This window comes from Apus apus, chromosome 4 (assembly GCF_020740795.1).
Source record: "Apus apus isolate bApuApu2 chromosome 4, bApuApu2.pri.cur, whole genome shotgun sequence".
Lineage (NCBI taxonomy): Eukaryota > Metazoa > Chordata > Aves > Apodiformes > Apodidae > Apus > Apus apus.
In genome coordinates this window covers 102,415,543-102,429,563 of record NC_067285.1, presented here as the reverse complement: position 1 = coordinate 102,429,563, position 14,021 = coordinate 102,415,543, and the positions used below count along the sequence as shown (strand labels likewise).

Here is a 14,021-nt window from a genome sequence, read left to right as displayed (position 1 = left end):
TATGTTATTAGTGTTACAATGAATGTCCCAGCTTAATACCAAAAAAAAAGCATTATCCTTTGTTATTTCAAAAACCAGCAGTTCTTTGAAACCTGAACAATGTTATCTAACTAGACCCAGGTGTACACAGAGTCCATCTGTCTTAGCATTATGATGTTAAATGAAAGATGCTCTTCATTTAGCAGATGCATGCACTATGTACAGCATACTGGACCTACTGTGCAACCATCAGAAATTGTATTTCTGGAGGTTCAAAATAATCTCTTGATTGGAAAGAAATATCTCATAAAATGAATAATGTTTCCAATACTAATGAAGACAAGCAGGTGACACATCACACTCCGTGTACCACCTGCCTTTTTCACTAATTGTCAGGGTTTGGTGTCCTATGGAGGAACAAATTTACTTTTTCCCAAGATGATCAATAAATCACAGAATCACAGAATTTTTTTTTTAGTTGGAAGGGACCTTAAAGATCATCGAGTTCCAACTCCCCTGCATGGACAGGGACACCCTCCACTAGAACAGGTTGCTCAGAGCCCCATCCAACCTGCCCTTGAACACCTCCAGGGATGGAGCCCCCACAACATCTCTGGGCAGACTGTTCCAGTGTGTCACCACTCTTACACTGAAGAATTTATGCTTGATCTGTAACCTAAGTCTCTCTTCAGCTTAAAACCATTACCCCTTGTCCTCTCACTACAAGCCCCTGTAAAAAGCCCCTCCCCAGCTTTCCTGTAGGCCTCCTTCAGGTACTGGCAGGCCACTGTGAGGTCCTCCCAGAGCCTTCTCTTTTTCAGACTGAACAACCCCAACTCCCTCAGCCTGTCCTCATAAGAGCTGCTCTAGCCCTTGAATCATTTTCGTGGCCCTTCTCTGGACACGTTCCAACAGCTCCACATCTTTCTTGTGCTGGGGACACCAGAGCTGGATGCAGTGTTCTAGGTGAGGTCTCACCAGGGCAGAGTAGAGGGGCAGAATCACCTCTCTCGATCTGCTGGCCACACTTCTTTTGATACAGTCCAGGATGAAGTTCTTACCATCAGGAACAAAAAAAAAATCAATATTTAGCCACATATAATAGAAGAATTTAAGGAAGCAACAAAACAATGTCCTGCAAGCTATACTTATTTTTTCACACACCAGTGAAACCTCCATATGATATTAATGTGATAGCAAGGTTTATTCCATGAGCTGTGGAATCCTGGGCTCAGAAATGTCAGTCACAAGGCTGCAACTAATAACATCTGAGTGTTGATAACCAATAATCTGTGAACTTTTGGCTGATTTCCTAACTTGCTTCATGTAAACAACAGTTTTAAATGCACAGACAGAGCATTCAAGACAGGAGGTACCACTGAATTATAACAAACTCAGAAAAGGAAGATGTTTTCCTTTGTGTTTTAGCAATGCTCAGGTATGTTACATCACTGTTTTTTCACATGGTTTTGGTCCATGTGTAGTTGTTAATGAGAAAGATGGTTATCTGGACTTGCACTTGATGAAATCCCAAGGATCTCTGTCTTTAAACTCCCTTTTTCCTGATCAGTTTTTAACTTGTGATTTTTCTCGTGCCTGTGGTCCATAGACAAAAGTGCTGTGTGGCTGGGCTTGTACTCAAATAGAATAATAGAATCCCAGAATCATTTAAGCTGGAAAAGACCTTTAAGATCATTGAGTCCCCCCATTAACCCTACTCCTCCAAGCCCAGCACTAAGCCATATCCCCAAGCACCACATCTAGATGACTTTTAAACATGTCCAGGAATAGTGACTCAACCACCTCCCTGGGCAGCATATTTCAATGTCTGACAACCCTTTCGGTGAGTTCTTCCAATGTCTAATCTAAACCTCCCCTGGGGCAGCTTGAGGCCATTTCCTCTTGTTCTATCACCAGTTACTTGTGAGAAGAGACCAGCACCTACCTCTTTACAATGTCCCTTCAGGTAGCTGTAGAGGGCCATGAGGTCTCCCCTCAGCCATGGCATAACCATGTTGCACAAGGGTAGTAAACAGGTCTTGTGATTGATCCACTGCTTTCAATTTGCTAAGTCATTTAATCAATGTCAGACTGGTTTGCCCCAATATATGATTTCAGAGCTAGAGAAAATGTCCTTTATGTAACTGCTGGTGTTTCAAGGCCTGTCAGAACTGCCTGAGATTGGCTGCATGTGTGGGAGGGGAGTGTGCAAGGTTTTGTGGTTTCAGCAGATGATTTCCTCAGGCATTATAAGACAGGTAGAGGTGTAATGATCGAGTTTCTGCAGTGACCTGTGCAGAGAGTTTAGGGTAACACATTCTCCACCCCTCCCGCTTCAAGAAACCCTCCTCGACTTGGGGAACTAGTATCCCTCGCAGTGAAACGGAGCCCTCGGCCTCGCGGTTCCCTGGTTGCCTCTCCTTCCTTCGCCGGGCGAGAACCAGCCGGGGCTGCCCGGCCGCCCATGCCTGCGGGTGCTGAAGGGACAGCTCCGCGGGGCCGCCCCGCCTGCCGCGGGGCTGGGGCGGACCGGCCCGGTGGGCACCCCAGGCTGCGCGGGAGGCTCGGCGGAGCCGCGGGCCGGGCGTTCCGGGCTGGACTGCGCGCTCCGGGGAACCGCCGGCGCCCTGTCCCCGGTGGTGGAGCCGGCAGCTCAGATAGCTCTCGGCGCGATCACTTCCGTGTCAAGGCCGGCTGCCGCCGCCGTGCCCGCTGCCTGCGTTGGGGGAAACGGCGGCCGGGGGCGGCGGGGCCCCGGGCACCAGCTGCTGCGGCATGGATGGGCCAGCACCAGCCCTCCTGCCCCGGGGCCCTAGGGCTTGCTGTGCGCCCTCCTCCCATCCCGCCCTCCCCTCCTCCTCTCCCCGCCGCTCCCCCTGCGGCCGCCGGCCGGCCCCGAGCGGCGGGGGCAGCACGAAGCCGGCCCGCCCCTCACCCGCACGGCGGGCGGCCGCGCCCCCCGCCCGGCCCTCCCCTCCCGGCACCGCCGCAGCTTCCGACTGCGGAGGGAGGCGGAGGGGCTGTGAGTGTGCGAAGTAGATGAAACTCCCTCCTGCTCGCTCGGGGGTGCTGGGGAGATTTTGGGGGTTGCTTTTTTGTTTCCTCTCTCTTTTTTTTTTTTTTTCCTCCCCTTTTTTCCCCCCCTTTTTTCCCCCCTTTAGCCACGTAGCAGCAGGTGACTGGCGCCCGCCCGCCGGGAAGGACCCTGTTTGCACCGGCTGTGCGCGCATGTAAAGGCCTCCCTCCTCTCCTCCCTCCCGCCCCCCGGATCATTCTTTATACCGGGGGAGCGTGTGCACTGCGGTCCTTGCTCTGGGAATTGCTGCTGCTCTTCCTATTCGTCAAGGGCTTTCCAATCACCTGCCTCTGCCACCCTCTCCGCTCCGCTCTTTGTACTTTATTTTCACGTGCTCTTTACTAACGGCTATTTTTAAATTCCTCTTGGATTTATTTATTTCTCTCTCTCTTTTTTTTTTTTTTCTTTTTTCTTTTTCTTTCCGGGGGGGGTGGGTGGGGGGAGGAAGGTTAACGTTGCCATCTCCCTAAGGGAAAGATCCCACCAGCCAACCCAGCTCCGCCACTGCTGCATCCATCCATTCATTTTTATGGTCACTAGCAGCCTATCCCGGTAGTAGAAGGTGCAGAGAAGTGGGAGGCAGAGAGAGGGAGGACGGGAGAGATCTGGACCGCGAGAATGGCCGAGAGAAAGAGGAACTGGAATAAAGAAGATGACCTGCCTGTGTATCTAGCTAGGCCGGGTACGACAGCTCAGACCCCGCGGCAGAAATACGGGGGGATGTTCGCCTCCGTGGAGGGGGCCTACGAGAACAAAACCATCGACTTCGACGCCTACAGCGTGGGGAAGAAGGGGTCCCGGACCCCGCGGAGCGGCAGCCGGCACGACATGCTGGACGGAGGGGACAACTACAGTGAGACCGCCAGCGACATCAGCGAAGTCTCCGGCTCCGTCATTAGCTCCCCCGGAGACAGGGAGGACAAGACCCCTGGAGTGGAGATCAGATACCCCATGGGGAAGGAGCTGCTGCAGGGCCAGGACAATGGGCAGGTGAGCGGGGACCCGGGCCGCGGAGCGGGAGCCGCCGCCCCCGCCGGGCGGGCGAGCCGAGCCGAGCTGTGCCGTGCCGCAGAGCCCTGCTCGCCGGCGCGGAGGAGTTTCGCTACGGAAGGTCGGGGAGGCAGGGACCCCTCCTCCCCTTCGCGGTGGTGCTGTAGCAAGAGCCCGGCTGGCCCCTAAACTCACTTGCCCGCGCTTAGTGGGGGAGGAGGGGAGCGACCCCAGAAATCGTTTTCCTTTGTAAGTGATGGCGATGAGTTTTCTCCGTTTCCGCTCCTGCCAGTAAAAAGCTGCCCGTGCCGGATAGGCTGGAGGGCAGCCCGGGTCCCCCTCGGCGCCTCCCAGCCATCCCCCCGAACAAAGCAGCCCCAGCTGCACTTCTGGGCTCGTCAGGAAAACTCCGTGGAGCCTGTCCCGGGCATAAACCCCGGCCCGGGTCTGCCCTGGCTCCCCCTGGGTTCCATGTGCCTTCATTGTCTCCCCCGCGTAAGGCGGGACCATATGCTGAAACCTTTACTCGGGGGCTCACCTCTGGGGCGGCAACCTGCGTTCCTATTGTAGACTTAAGGGAAAAAGTGAGTCTGGTGGGGCTGGCAAGCCCCTGCCAGCTGTGCTTCTCCATCTGACCCCTGTCTGTGGCACGCAGGCTGGGAGCCAGACCTGGGACGCTGGATCTCCTGAGAGCCGGTGCTGCCATTGATTTCCCCTCAGGAAGAAATGCGGCCTTGCTGTCATGTCTCTGCATAGATGCACCCTTTTCCTTAGCATCCAGCCTAGAGGCAGTATGGCTGATACACTCTCTGCTCTTCCCTATAGGCTGAACTGAGTTTCCACTCTTTTTTTGCCCCACTTTGATTTGAGCATGAATAGGGCACTGATCCTCTCTGGGCTGGGGGCTGGGTGCAGGTGCCACAGAGCCTCCTGTACAGCAGCAGTAGGTGCCCACTGCAGTGGGACACTGGGGTGAGCAGGCGGGACATTGCACCTGCAATGGTGCCACTTCACTGCAGCAACCTCAGGGTTGCCTTCAGAGGCTGCCAACTGCAGTGCAGTCTTTGCATTACTGGCTGACCTGAACCCCTGTTCAGGGTGTACCATGCCCTGCTACTGTCTTTTCCATCGAGACTCGAGGACAGTGGGAGAGCATGACATATCCTGAATGTTTCCTGTCTCCTGGGACATCCCCAGTGCCTCCTGCTCATCTTCCCTGCTTCTTACTTAGTTCAGCCTGGAACTCAGGCTAGTGAATACATTGCATGTGACCTCCCTGGACCCCACTGTACTTCCCAAGTTGTCTGGCTCTAGACTGGACTTGGATGGATGAGGAGGAGGTTGGGGGTACTATTTCATCACTGTCTTCGGAGGATATGCTGTAAGCAGCAACCATGTGCCTGACCTCTGTGCAGCAGTGGATGGAGCTTTTTGCAGGTTTTGAATGGTCATTTTGGGGAAAATGTGTCAGGGATGTGGCCTGGGTCGGAAATGCCTTTGATCTGTGTCTGCGTCACAGGGGTGTGTGTACCAAGAGCCCCTGGCTGCTCGTTGTTGGGGGAATTAACTTGAGCGCAGCTTTGCAGTGCCTTTTACCCTTCCTGCAGTTGTCCGTGGAGCCTTCGATGGGTGCAGGGAGGTACTTTGTGAGTCAGAAAAGATGGAAAGGTTTCAATCAGCCACTTTTCCTCCCCAGTAGCTGCTGGCATAGCATCTACCTGGCCTGGCCTGCCTGTGCTGAGCTGTGCCAGCACCCACAGGCCTCCCTGGAGACAAGGAAGAGCAGGGAGTGCCACTGGGACCATGATGAGGAGGGCAGAGCAGGGCAGTGCTGTTGGGGTCAGAGTCATGGGTGGGGACAGAGTGGACAGTGCTATCTGGGTCAGTGCCATTGAGGACAGAGGAGGCTTTGGTATGGGGACAGAGCAGGGCAGTGCCGCAGGGGTCAGTGCCATGGTTACAGAGCAGACAGTGCTATTGCCATGTGCTGCGTATAGGACCCGCAGCCTGCGGTTACCCCCCCGGCCCCCACCCTGCAGGAGCCCACACGTGGGACCCCGCCGGTGACCTCGGCGTTTCGAGCGGGGCGGCGGCACAAATGAAGGAGGCGGCGTTTCCCGGCGCCGGTGCGGGAGGGAGGGAGGCTCCGACTGGATTGATGGGCAGGAAAGGGGGGCCGAGGGGGTGAGGGGTGGGGGACAGGAGGAAAGGAAACGCTTCCTGGGTTGAGCTGAGCGAATCCTGCTCCGACCTGCAGCCGGGAGGGCGCTGCTGCCGCCGGGAGAGGCAGCGCTCGCCGACACCCCCCCCCCCACCCCCCGGGAGTCGCGTCCCTGTTTTATTGAAGCCGGAAAAAAAGGTGCCGGGTTTGCCTGGCTCCCGTTCCTCTTCTAGGCGAGGAAACTTTGCCTCCATTACACAGCTCTGCCGGCCCTCCCCCCACCCCATCACCCGACCAGGCTCTGAATTATTATTTCTCTTATTACCACCGATATTTTCCGTCGGGCTCGGCTTGCTCCTCGGGGTGTGTTGCGTGCGCCCGGCGCTAGCGAGAGCCAACATGTCTTACCAGGGCAAGAAGAGCATCCCCCACATAACGGTAAGCGGAGCCCGGCAGGCAGCGAGCCGCTGCCCTCGCTCCTTTGTTAGCGGGCAGGGAAGGGCGTGAGGCGGGAGCGCAGCGGCCGCGCAGTGCCCCGCGGATGGCGGCGGGGACCCCGCAGGGTGCGGGGCCGCGATTCCTCGGGGCTGGGTGGGTGCGGGCGCTGGTGCCCTCTCCTCCTCCTGCTGGAGCTCTAGCATGGGAGTGTTTGTAATTTTTTTTTTTTTAAATTCTATTTTTATTTCTTATTCTATTTTTTCCCCTTTCCTCGCTCTCCTCGCAGCCGGGGCTCACCGCTGCTTGCTCTGTCGCCAGCCCGGGGGCCGGGCAGCAGCGGTAGGGCGGGCGGCAGGCAGGCTTGCCCCGGCGCCGGCTGGGTCGGGGGTCGCGGGCCGGGGGCGGTGGTGCCGCCCTCCCGAGGAGCAGGGCCCGGGGGAGGCTCGGCCGCCGGGCGAGGCAGAACAAAAGAGGGAGGGGACGAACCGCAGCACAACGTGCCGCCGCCCCCCGGCAGCGGGCAGCGGCAGCGCAGCCCCCCGGAGGGGGCAGGGGCCGGTGGGCTATGGGGGGGCTGAGGGTGCGGAGGGATGGGAGGTGGGGAAAGTTGGGGAGGGGAGAAGCGTGGAAAATCAAAGAGCGCCATGATGCCAGCACCAGTACCTCTGCGCACAATTAATACAGAAGACATGGTAGGGATCAGAAGTCAAAGAGTTAATCATAACCATTCTCTTCCTATCTGTGCCTGTCTCCCGCTAGATGCTTTTATTCCCCAGCAGGGCTACAATAGAGCGTGCTTTCCATGTCGGAAAGAAAGGGTCTGGGTCCTTCGATTCAGTAAATTGTTTCCCTTAGACACACCAGATTGACATGGCTGGGGATAAAAAATAGGCAGAGCTGGAGGGGGAGGGGGTTTCAGGGGAAATATCCCCCGGAGTTTGGTCTCACAGAGATTTTCCACAGAGCCAGTTTTAGTCTCGAGGCTGGTACCTGCTTTCATCTCAAGGGGCCAGATCAGCAGGTGATGGGGTCAGTGCTGCTTGGGCACTTGGGGCAGAGATGAGTGGGGAAGTGGGGTGAGCTCAAAGAGGCTTGGGTTCGTGGAGTTTTCCCAGAAAAGCTGGCACCATCAGGGCACTGGGAAGGCAGGGTAAGCTTCAGTGGCTGTCTGATGGGTGTGGCAGCTTCCTGAGCAAAAGGCGATGGTTAAAAAGGCGTTGTAAGAGCCAGTGTTACAAGGCTTGTAAGCACCCCGAGATTTTCTCGTTATTAAAAACCCCAATAATTTAGCCAAAATATTTGGTCGGGGGGAAACAGCCTCCTTCTAAAAGCAGATACCAAAGTGTTGCATTTATATAGTTCTTCACTATCAACAGGCAGCAGTGTCTGGTGGCCAAGGCTGAGCATGGGTGTTGCAGTGGCTTTTTGGGTTGTGTCTTCTCTTGCCTCTGTCCTCAATGCACTTGTGACTTGCAGTTAGTCAGAGTACCTCTGGAGTGGGGGAGGCCCTGGCTGCCCTCTGAGTGAGTGCCAGGTGCTTTGTGTGTGGCTCGACCTTCATTTGAAGCTGGAGTGTAACAGGTTTCCACCCACAGCTTGTTATTTGTTCTCCAATTTGGAGAGCAAGAAGAAACTGGAAGAATTATGAGTGTTTGCCTTAGAATCAACAGTTTGTTGTAATTTCTTCTCACAAACTTACTTCTCTGAGCTGGTGAGAGTATTACTGGGAAAAAGAAAGCCCAAACCTCACCATGTTCTCTTTGAAATAGGATGTGTTGAAGCTTCTATAAATGAATATTCATTAACGCTAGTGTTGAGTGTTTTGAGCAAATCAAAGGCATAAATTAACATTAGTGAAGTTGGTGGTCATCAGTCTTGGACTGCCTTTTAAATTTTATTTTAACATTTTACAGTTCTGGCCTTTCTTCTCCAGCAAAAACAAATCAAACACTCTTGTGTTATACACGCTGTCTATCCCACAAGAGCCCACTGGATTTGTCTGCATGTTTCTTCTGAATCATAGAATGGTTTGGGTTGGAAGAGACCTCAAAGATCATCTAGTTCCAACCCCTGCATGGGCAGGGACACCTCCCGCTAGACCAGGTTGCTCAAAGCCCCATCCAACCTGGCCTTGAACACTTCCAGGGAGGGGGAATCCACAACTTCCCTGGGCAACCTGTTTCAGTGGCTGATCACCCTGACAGGAAAGAATTTCTTCCTAGTATGTAGTCTAAATCTACCCTCTTTTGATTTAAAACCATTGCCCTTCATTCTATCGCTACATGCCCTGCTGAAAAGTCTCTCTCCAGCTTTCCTGTAGGACACCTTCAGGTACTGAAAGGCTGAAGCCCTGTTCCAATATGATAAAATAGGTATTTTGTCTTTCCACTATGAAAATACATTGGAACTTCAAGTCTTCTGGGCTCTGCATAAAAAGTTATGCAATAACAACAGTGATGATGAAATCACATTAAAATGTCATTTGTTACTGTGCTTAATTCTCTCCTCCTCTACCTTGCTCTTTTGAGCTACACCAGCTCCTGGATTCATTGGAGTAGTAATAAACTAATTTTTGACACTGTCCCGTGCACTGATACTTAGCTGTGGATTTTCCTGTACCAAGCCTGAGCTCCTTGCAGGGTCCAGGAGCTGTCCTGAGCACACAAGGAGAACAGCACCCAGGATCTTGCTGCATCATCCTGTCACAGCCACTCCCTGCAGTCAGTACCTGGCCAAAACTTCCCTCTGAGGTCAGGTCTGCAGCATCAGGAATTTTGTGAAGGAAGAAGTGGAGGCTGGTTTCAGCTCTGATCTTTGTGGGTGCTCTTGGGAAGACAATCCTGTGGTGTCTTTTCTGAGTTACTCCTCTTGGGCATAACTGCTTCCTTGTGCTTTGCCTGACCATGCCTTGCCTGCTAACCCCTTCAGAACATCAGCAGTGCCTGCCCGATACCCGTTCACCCCTTCTCCCCCAGGCAGCTTTATTGCCACCTTCCTTTCTCCCGTTTCTCCTAGAAGTATCTGGAATGGCAGAGCTGCTGTGTTGCAGATGGCTGCCCTTTTGCATAGAGGATCTCCCTACTCTTGTTTTCCCAATCTGCACCCGCTTTTTTCATTTCAGCCCCTGAAAATTCATGCTTCTTGCAGTTCATCCTGTTTGTGACTCTCCTGCTGCCCTTTATGCATCCTACACAGCACCTAGGCTTCTTGTTGTTAGCTGAGCACCAGCACTGCTCCAGAGTAAGGTGCCATTCTGTTGTGAGTCAGATTGGAGAAACAGGGTCTCTTTTTCTGCAGCTGCTGTGGGAAGTACTTATGTATTTGAAACACTCTGGGTGCTTGTAAAATAGAGTTAGTCTCTGGGTGATGTAAAATAGAGATGCACTAAATAAGTGAGTGTAAGCACTTTGGTCATGTCCTCTGCACTGCCTGGAAGTCCTTGGGGGGATCTTACTCCCCCGGTTCAGGCATGTTATCTGGGGATAGAGCAGAGTGTGCATAATGCAAGTGTGGTCAAGCATGCATCTGCAGGAGCATATTTCTCAGGCTGTATGGTGCAGTCAGCCACCACATCCATTGCAGAGGTGTTTTTCTGCATGAGGTGGCAATCCATTGTGCTTCAGTTATTCAGGCAGCTCTCATGCAGACCAGATTTTCCAGGGTACATCCCCCAGCCCGTTGCTTTTAACGTCGCTATTATACTCCTCTTGTGCAGCATAGTACAGGGAATCAATGGGGATGATGACACTGAAAGATCTGTTACAAATTATTTTGGCATGTGTGTTTTGGTAGTGCTTAGCACTTTTCAAGCAAGGCCTCAGCCTAGATGAACTCAAAATTACAGTATATACAGAGCACAACTTTAAAAAAGCATGTGGCATGTAAAAGGTCTGCTACAGGACTTGTTTGTTCCAGTAGCGATTGCAGCCATTAAAACATAATCAGTGTGAGTACAGTGCAGAGGAGGTGTGAAGACAACTCTACAGAGCAAAGGGAGAATAGCTGGTTACCACAGCAAATGCAAGCAGGGACGTGGGAAAGGCAAATGCAAGGAGGGACATGGGAAAGGCAAATGGTGCCTGAAACTCTTAGAAAAGGCAATAATATTCCTGGAAATGGTCCAAGAGTTGGCGTATGAATGGGGGAAGTAGTTGCTGGTCCTAAGCTGGCAGAGTGTAAGGCATGAGGATACAACTTAAAAGTGTGGTGTTACAGAGGAAGGATCTCACTGTTGAGCTTAGGAAATCAAGAGCTGGCACAAGATGAGAAGAAGCAGATGCAGAAAATTGAAGAGAGGCTGGAGAAATTCAGAGTAGTGGGCACAGAATAATTTTAGTTGTAGCCTTTTGACTTGATTGATGTGAAGAGAGCTGAGGAATAAGTAGGCTTCAGCTGAACATGGCAGAATACTTTTAGAGAGGAAAATGTGCATTTGTCTGGAATTTTGCTGTGTGAGACTTTGGTCTGAAGCTAACTACTGAGGGTCAAAATGGGAAACTTTCTGTTTGGCCTGAGCAAAATGCTAGGGTAACATGAGGTGTCCTGGTGTGAGACACTGCAAGAGCTGCCAGCCACCATCTAATTCACTTTGGGCACCAGGGGTTACACATCCTCCACAAGCAAGGTGTGGTGAGTACTTGAAATGGGGAACCGAAGTCCTCATCTAGTTGTGGATCTGTTCTGTATCTCCTTGGCTGTGCTTTTTTTCTTCACCCACCATTGTTTAACAATATGAAGCTACACACAGATTTGTGTGACTTGCCAAAGTGTTTGAAAAGCCTGCTGAGTGCTGGGCATGGGAACAGTGTCTCACATTATTATTCTGCTACTAGTACAAGGTTTGGACTGATTTAAACAGTTCTTCTTGTCCTACTTTAAAACACCAAAGCCTGGGACTTCTGCTTCCCTTCTTAGTCTTTCTTGATTTTTTGCTTAATACTCAAAGTTACATATTTCTATCTGTAGCTGTTCAGGAGACTTGGCCCCTCTTATTTTACTTGTCTGTCAATGAACATTTGTGACTTTGTATTGCACTGGAAATGCTTTGGACATGCTTTAGCTGCTTCAGTAGAAGTTGTTGGCCTACCAACCACCATTTCTGTGATTCTGTGATAAGCCTTTTCCTTTCCTTTTTCTGCAGAGGAAAAAGTGGCCTCAGTGTTTAAAGCCACTTCCATCTGGTGTCATAAATTATATTCGGAGTAGGTCCTTCTGGGGACATTTCTATGGAGATTTAAACCTTTGGCAGAGGAACAGAAAGATTTGGGGTCAGCAATTCCTTTAACTGCCACAGCCCTCAGCAGGGCATCAGGGTTTTCAGTGTCATAGCTGGTGCCACCATGGGGAACAGAGCTGCATTTTGTGGGAAGCTGGGCAGGTTTGGAAAGGGGATGGTGGCTATCTGGGAAGACAACTGATGCAGTGAGGTGACTGTTGCAAGTCTGAACATCCTTAAAAGTGCTGAGAGTGACTGCTGGCAATAAACCACTTTCCTGACATGAGGTCAGGATCTGTTTTAAGCTTTGCTGCTATTTCTTTCATAAGCAAGTTTATATGTGTGGTAAAAGGGAGAAGCTTCATTTTCCTTGGTGGGAGCAGGAGCCAGGAGAGCCCACTGGCGTGTGAAGAGGTCAGGCACTGAGATTTAATTGGGTTAAACTGCTGCTTTTGTAGGTATGAGAGAGATGGAACAGAGATGAGCAGCAGTTATTTGCAGGTTTCTAATCTTGCAACATGTAAATATGGTGGCCTTGTCGCCTGGGAGTGATACTTTGGGGTTACTTTTGCTTGTCACTTGATGCACTTATCACAATCAATCTCTAGTGTATGTCCTGATGAGGTTTAGGGCCTCAGCTCCTGCTTATGTTCTTACTGAATAATAAATGCCCCCACTGATTTCAGTAAAGTCTCTATGTCAAATCCCTTAAGTAAAGCTGATCACCCTTGCCCACGTTGCACGTGGCAGGCTAAAGGAGTACACAGTGCTCAGAGCTAAGAAACTGGAAGCCTTGTTCATGGACCCGTTCTCATACCATTGGAGGGGGAAGCAGCAAGTGTGGGAACTTTCTATGACTTTCAGGAAAATCAGGTATGTGAGCCAGTAAGGTGGCACAAAGTGTCTAAATGCAATTGATATGCACCTGTATCCACCACATTTAGTTGATAATGAAATACCATTGCTAACATCATATTCAAGGACATTTTCTCATTTTCTGATATTCTGTTTCCCTTGCATCCACCACCTCTGTCAGAGAAGGCATTCCTTACGGTCTTAGCTGGTTTTCAACCATGACTGGTGCCAAGGCTGATGTGTCCCAGTAACCTGGTGCAGGTTTCTCACTAGAACTTAGATAAAACTCATCTTCAGTTCAGTGGCACACTGCAGCCAGCCATGCTGTACATTGCAATTAGTTTTTCCTAAGTGTAACCTTTCCTTTGAATGGCTTGCTGAGATTTTGAGATAAGCTCTAATTGATATAACCTGTATGAAACCCAAGAGATGTCTAACCACACGCAATGGAGAGTTCAACACTCCCGCCTGTACTTAGGTGAAACTCCTGCTGATGCCAGTGAATACTGTCATCAATAAGATGTTTGTTATGCTTCCTTTCTAAAAGCAAAACAAAGATGACATTTACAGTGAAGAAACCCCCATGGACTTAGTAGCTGTAGGAGTAACCCTTTTAAACTGCACGATTAAGGAGTAAAATTGCTAGCTGAATAGAAAGTCAGGGCTCCAAAGGGGAAACAAAGAACATAAAATCTTTTAAATGAATAAAGATGAATGAATGTATTGGCTACAGACCAAGATGCAGCATTACTACAATCAACATAATCCTTCCTAAATTAATTGCTATATACTGGAGTGCATTTGTTAAGAAGAGGACCTTAAGAAGCAGGATTCTCCATTAGTGGCCTATCAGAAATGATGCCTCAAGGATACAATGTTTTACAAGCAATTTCCTGAGCTGGTTCAGGGATGACCCTAGCTAAAAATTACTTCTCATGGAGAATAACCTAGATGTGAAATCAAAAGGAAGGACAGTTCTGATTAAAAGCAGATCTTTTATAAGCAGACAGTACTTCATGAAATCCTATTTACAGCTCTTTGATCCTTGTGAAAGGATTTTAAGCAAGCATTCCTCTTAGGAAGGATGTCTTTCTTTTTTGGCATTAAGTTAAAAAATGTTCCTTATTTGTAAATACTTTGCTAAAAGCAAGGTAATTTAACTATATTATATCATAACTGGATCTGTATCTGACCATCTCTGACAATAGACAACCAAATATACCAGATCTACAAAGAAAATGTATTTTAATTCTCTTTTATGTTATGGAAAATAACTCTGCAATATGGAATACACAGAAGCAGAGGAG

At 50.6% G+C, this 14,021-nt stretch overlaps 1 protein-coding gene across 2 annotated transcripts in view; it reads left to right on the top strand.

Annotated features, from left to right (window-relative positions):
• The first annotated feature begins 3,135 nt into the window (after positions 1 to 3,135).
• CRMP1 (collapsin response mediator protein 1) overlaps positions 3,136 to 14,021 on the top strand; it is a 50,037-nt gene continuing 39,151 nt past the window's right edge. The window contains exon 1 of one of the 2 annotated variants that reach the window (XM_051619569.1): positions 3,136 to 4,045. In XM_051619569.1, the coding sequence (XP_051475529.1) occupies positions 3,674 to 4,045 (372 nt within the window). In that variant the 5' untranslated portion in view covers positions 3,136 to 3,673. Of the gene's footprint in view, positions 4,046 to 6,245; positions 6,645 to 14,021 lie in introns of those variants that run through there. The other variant, XM_051619570.1, reaches the window with a different exon arrangement.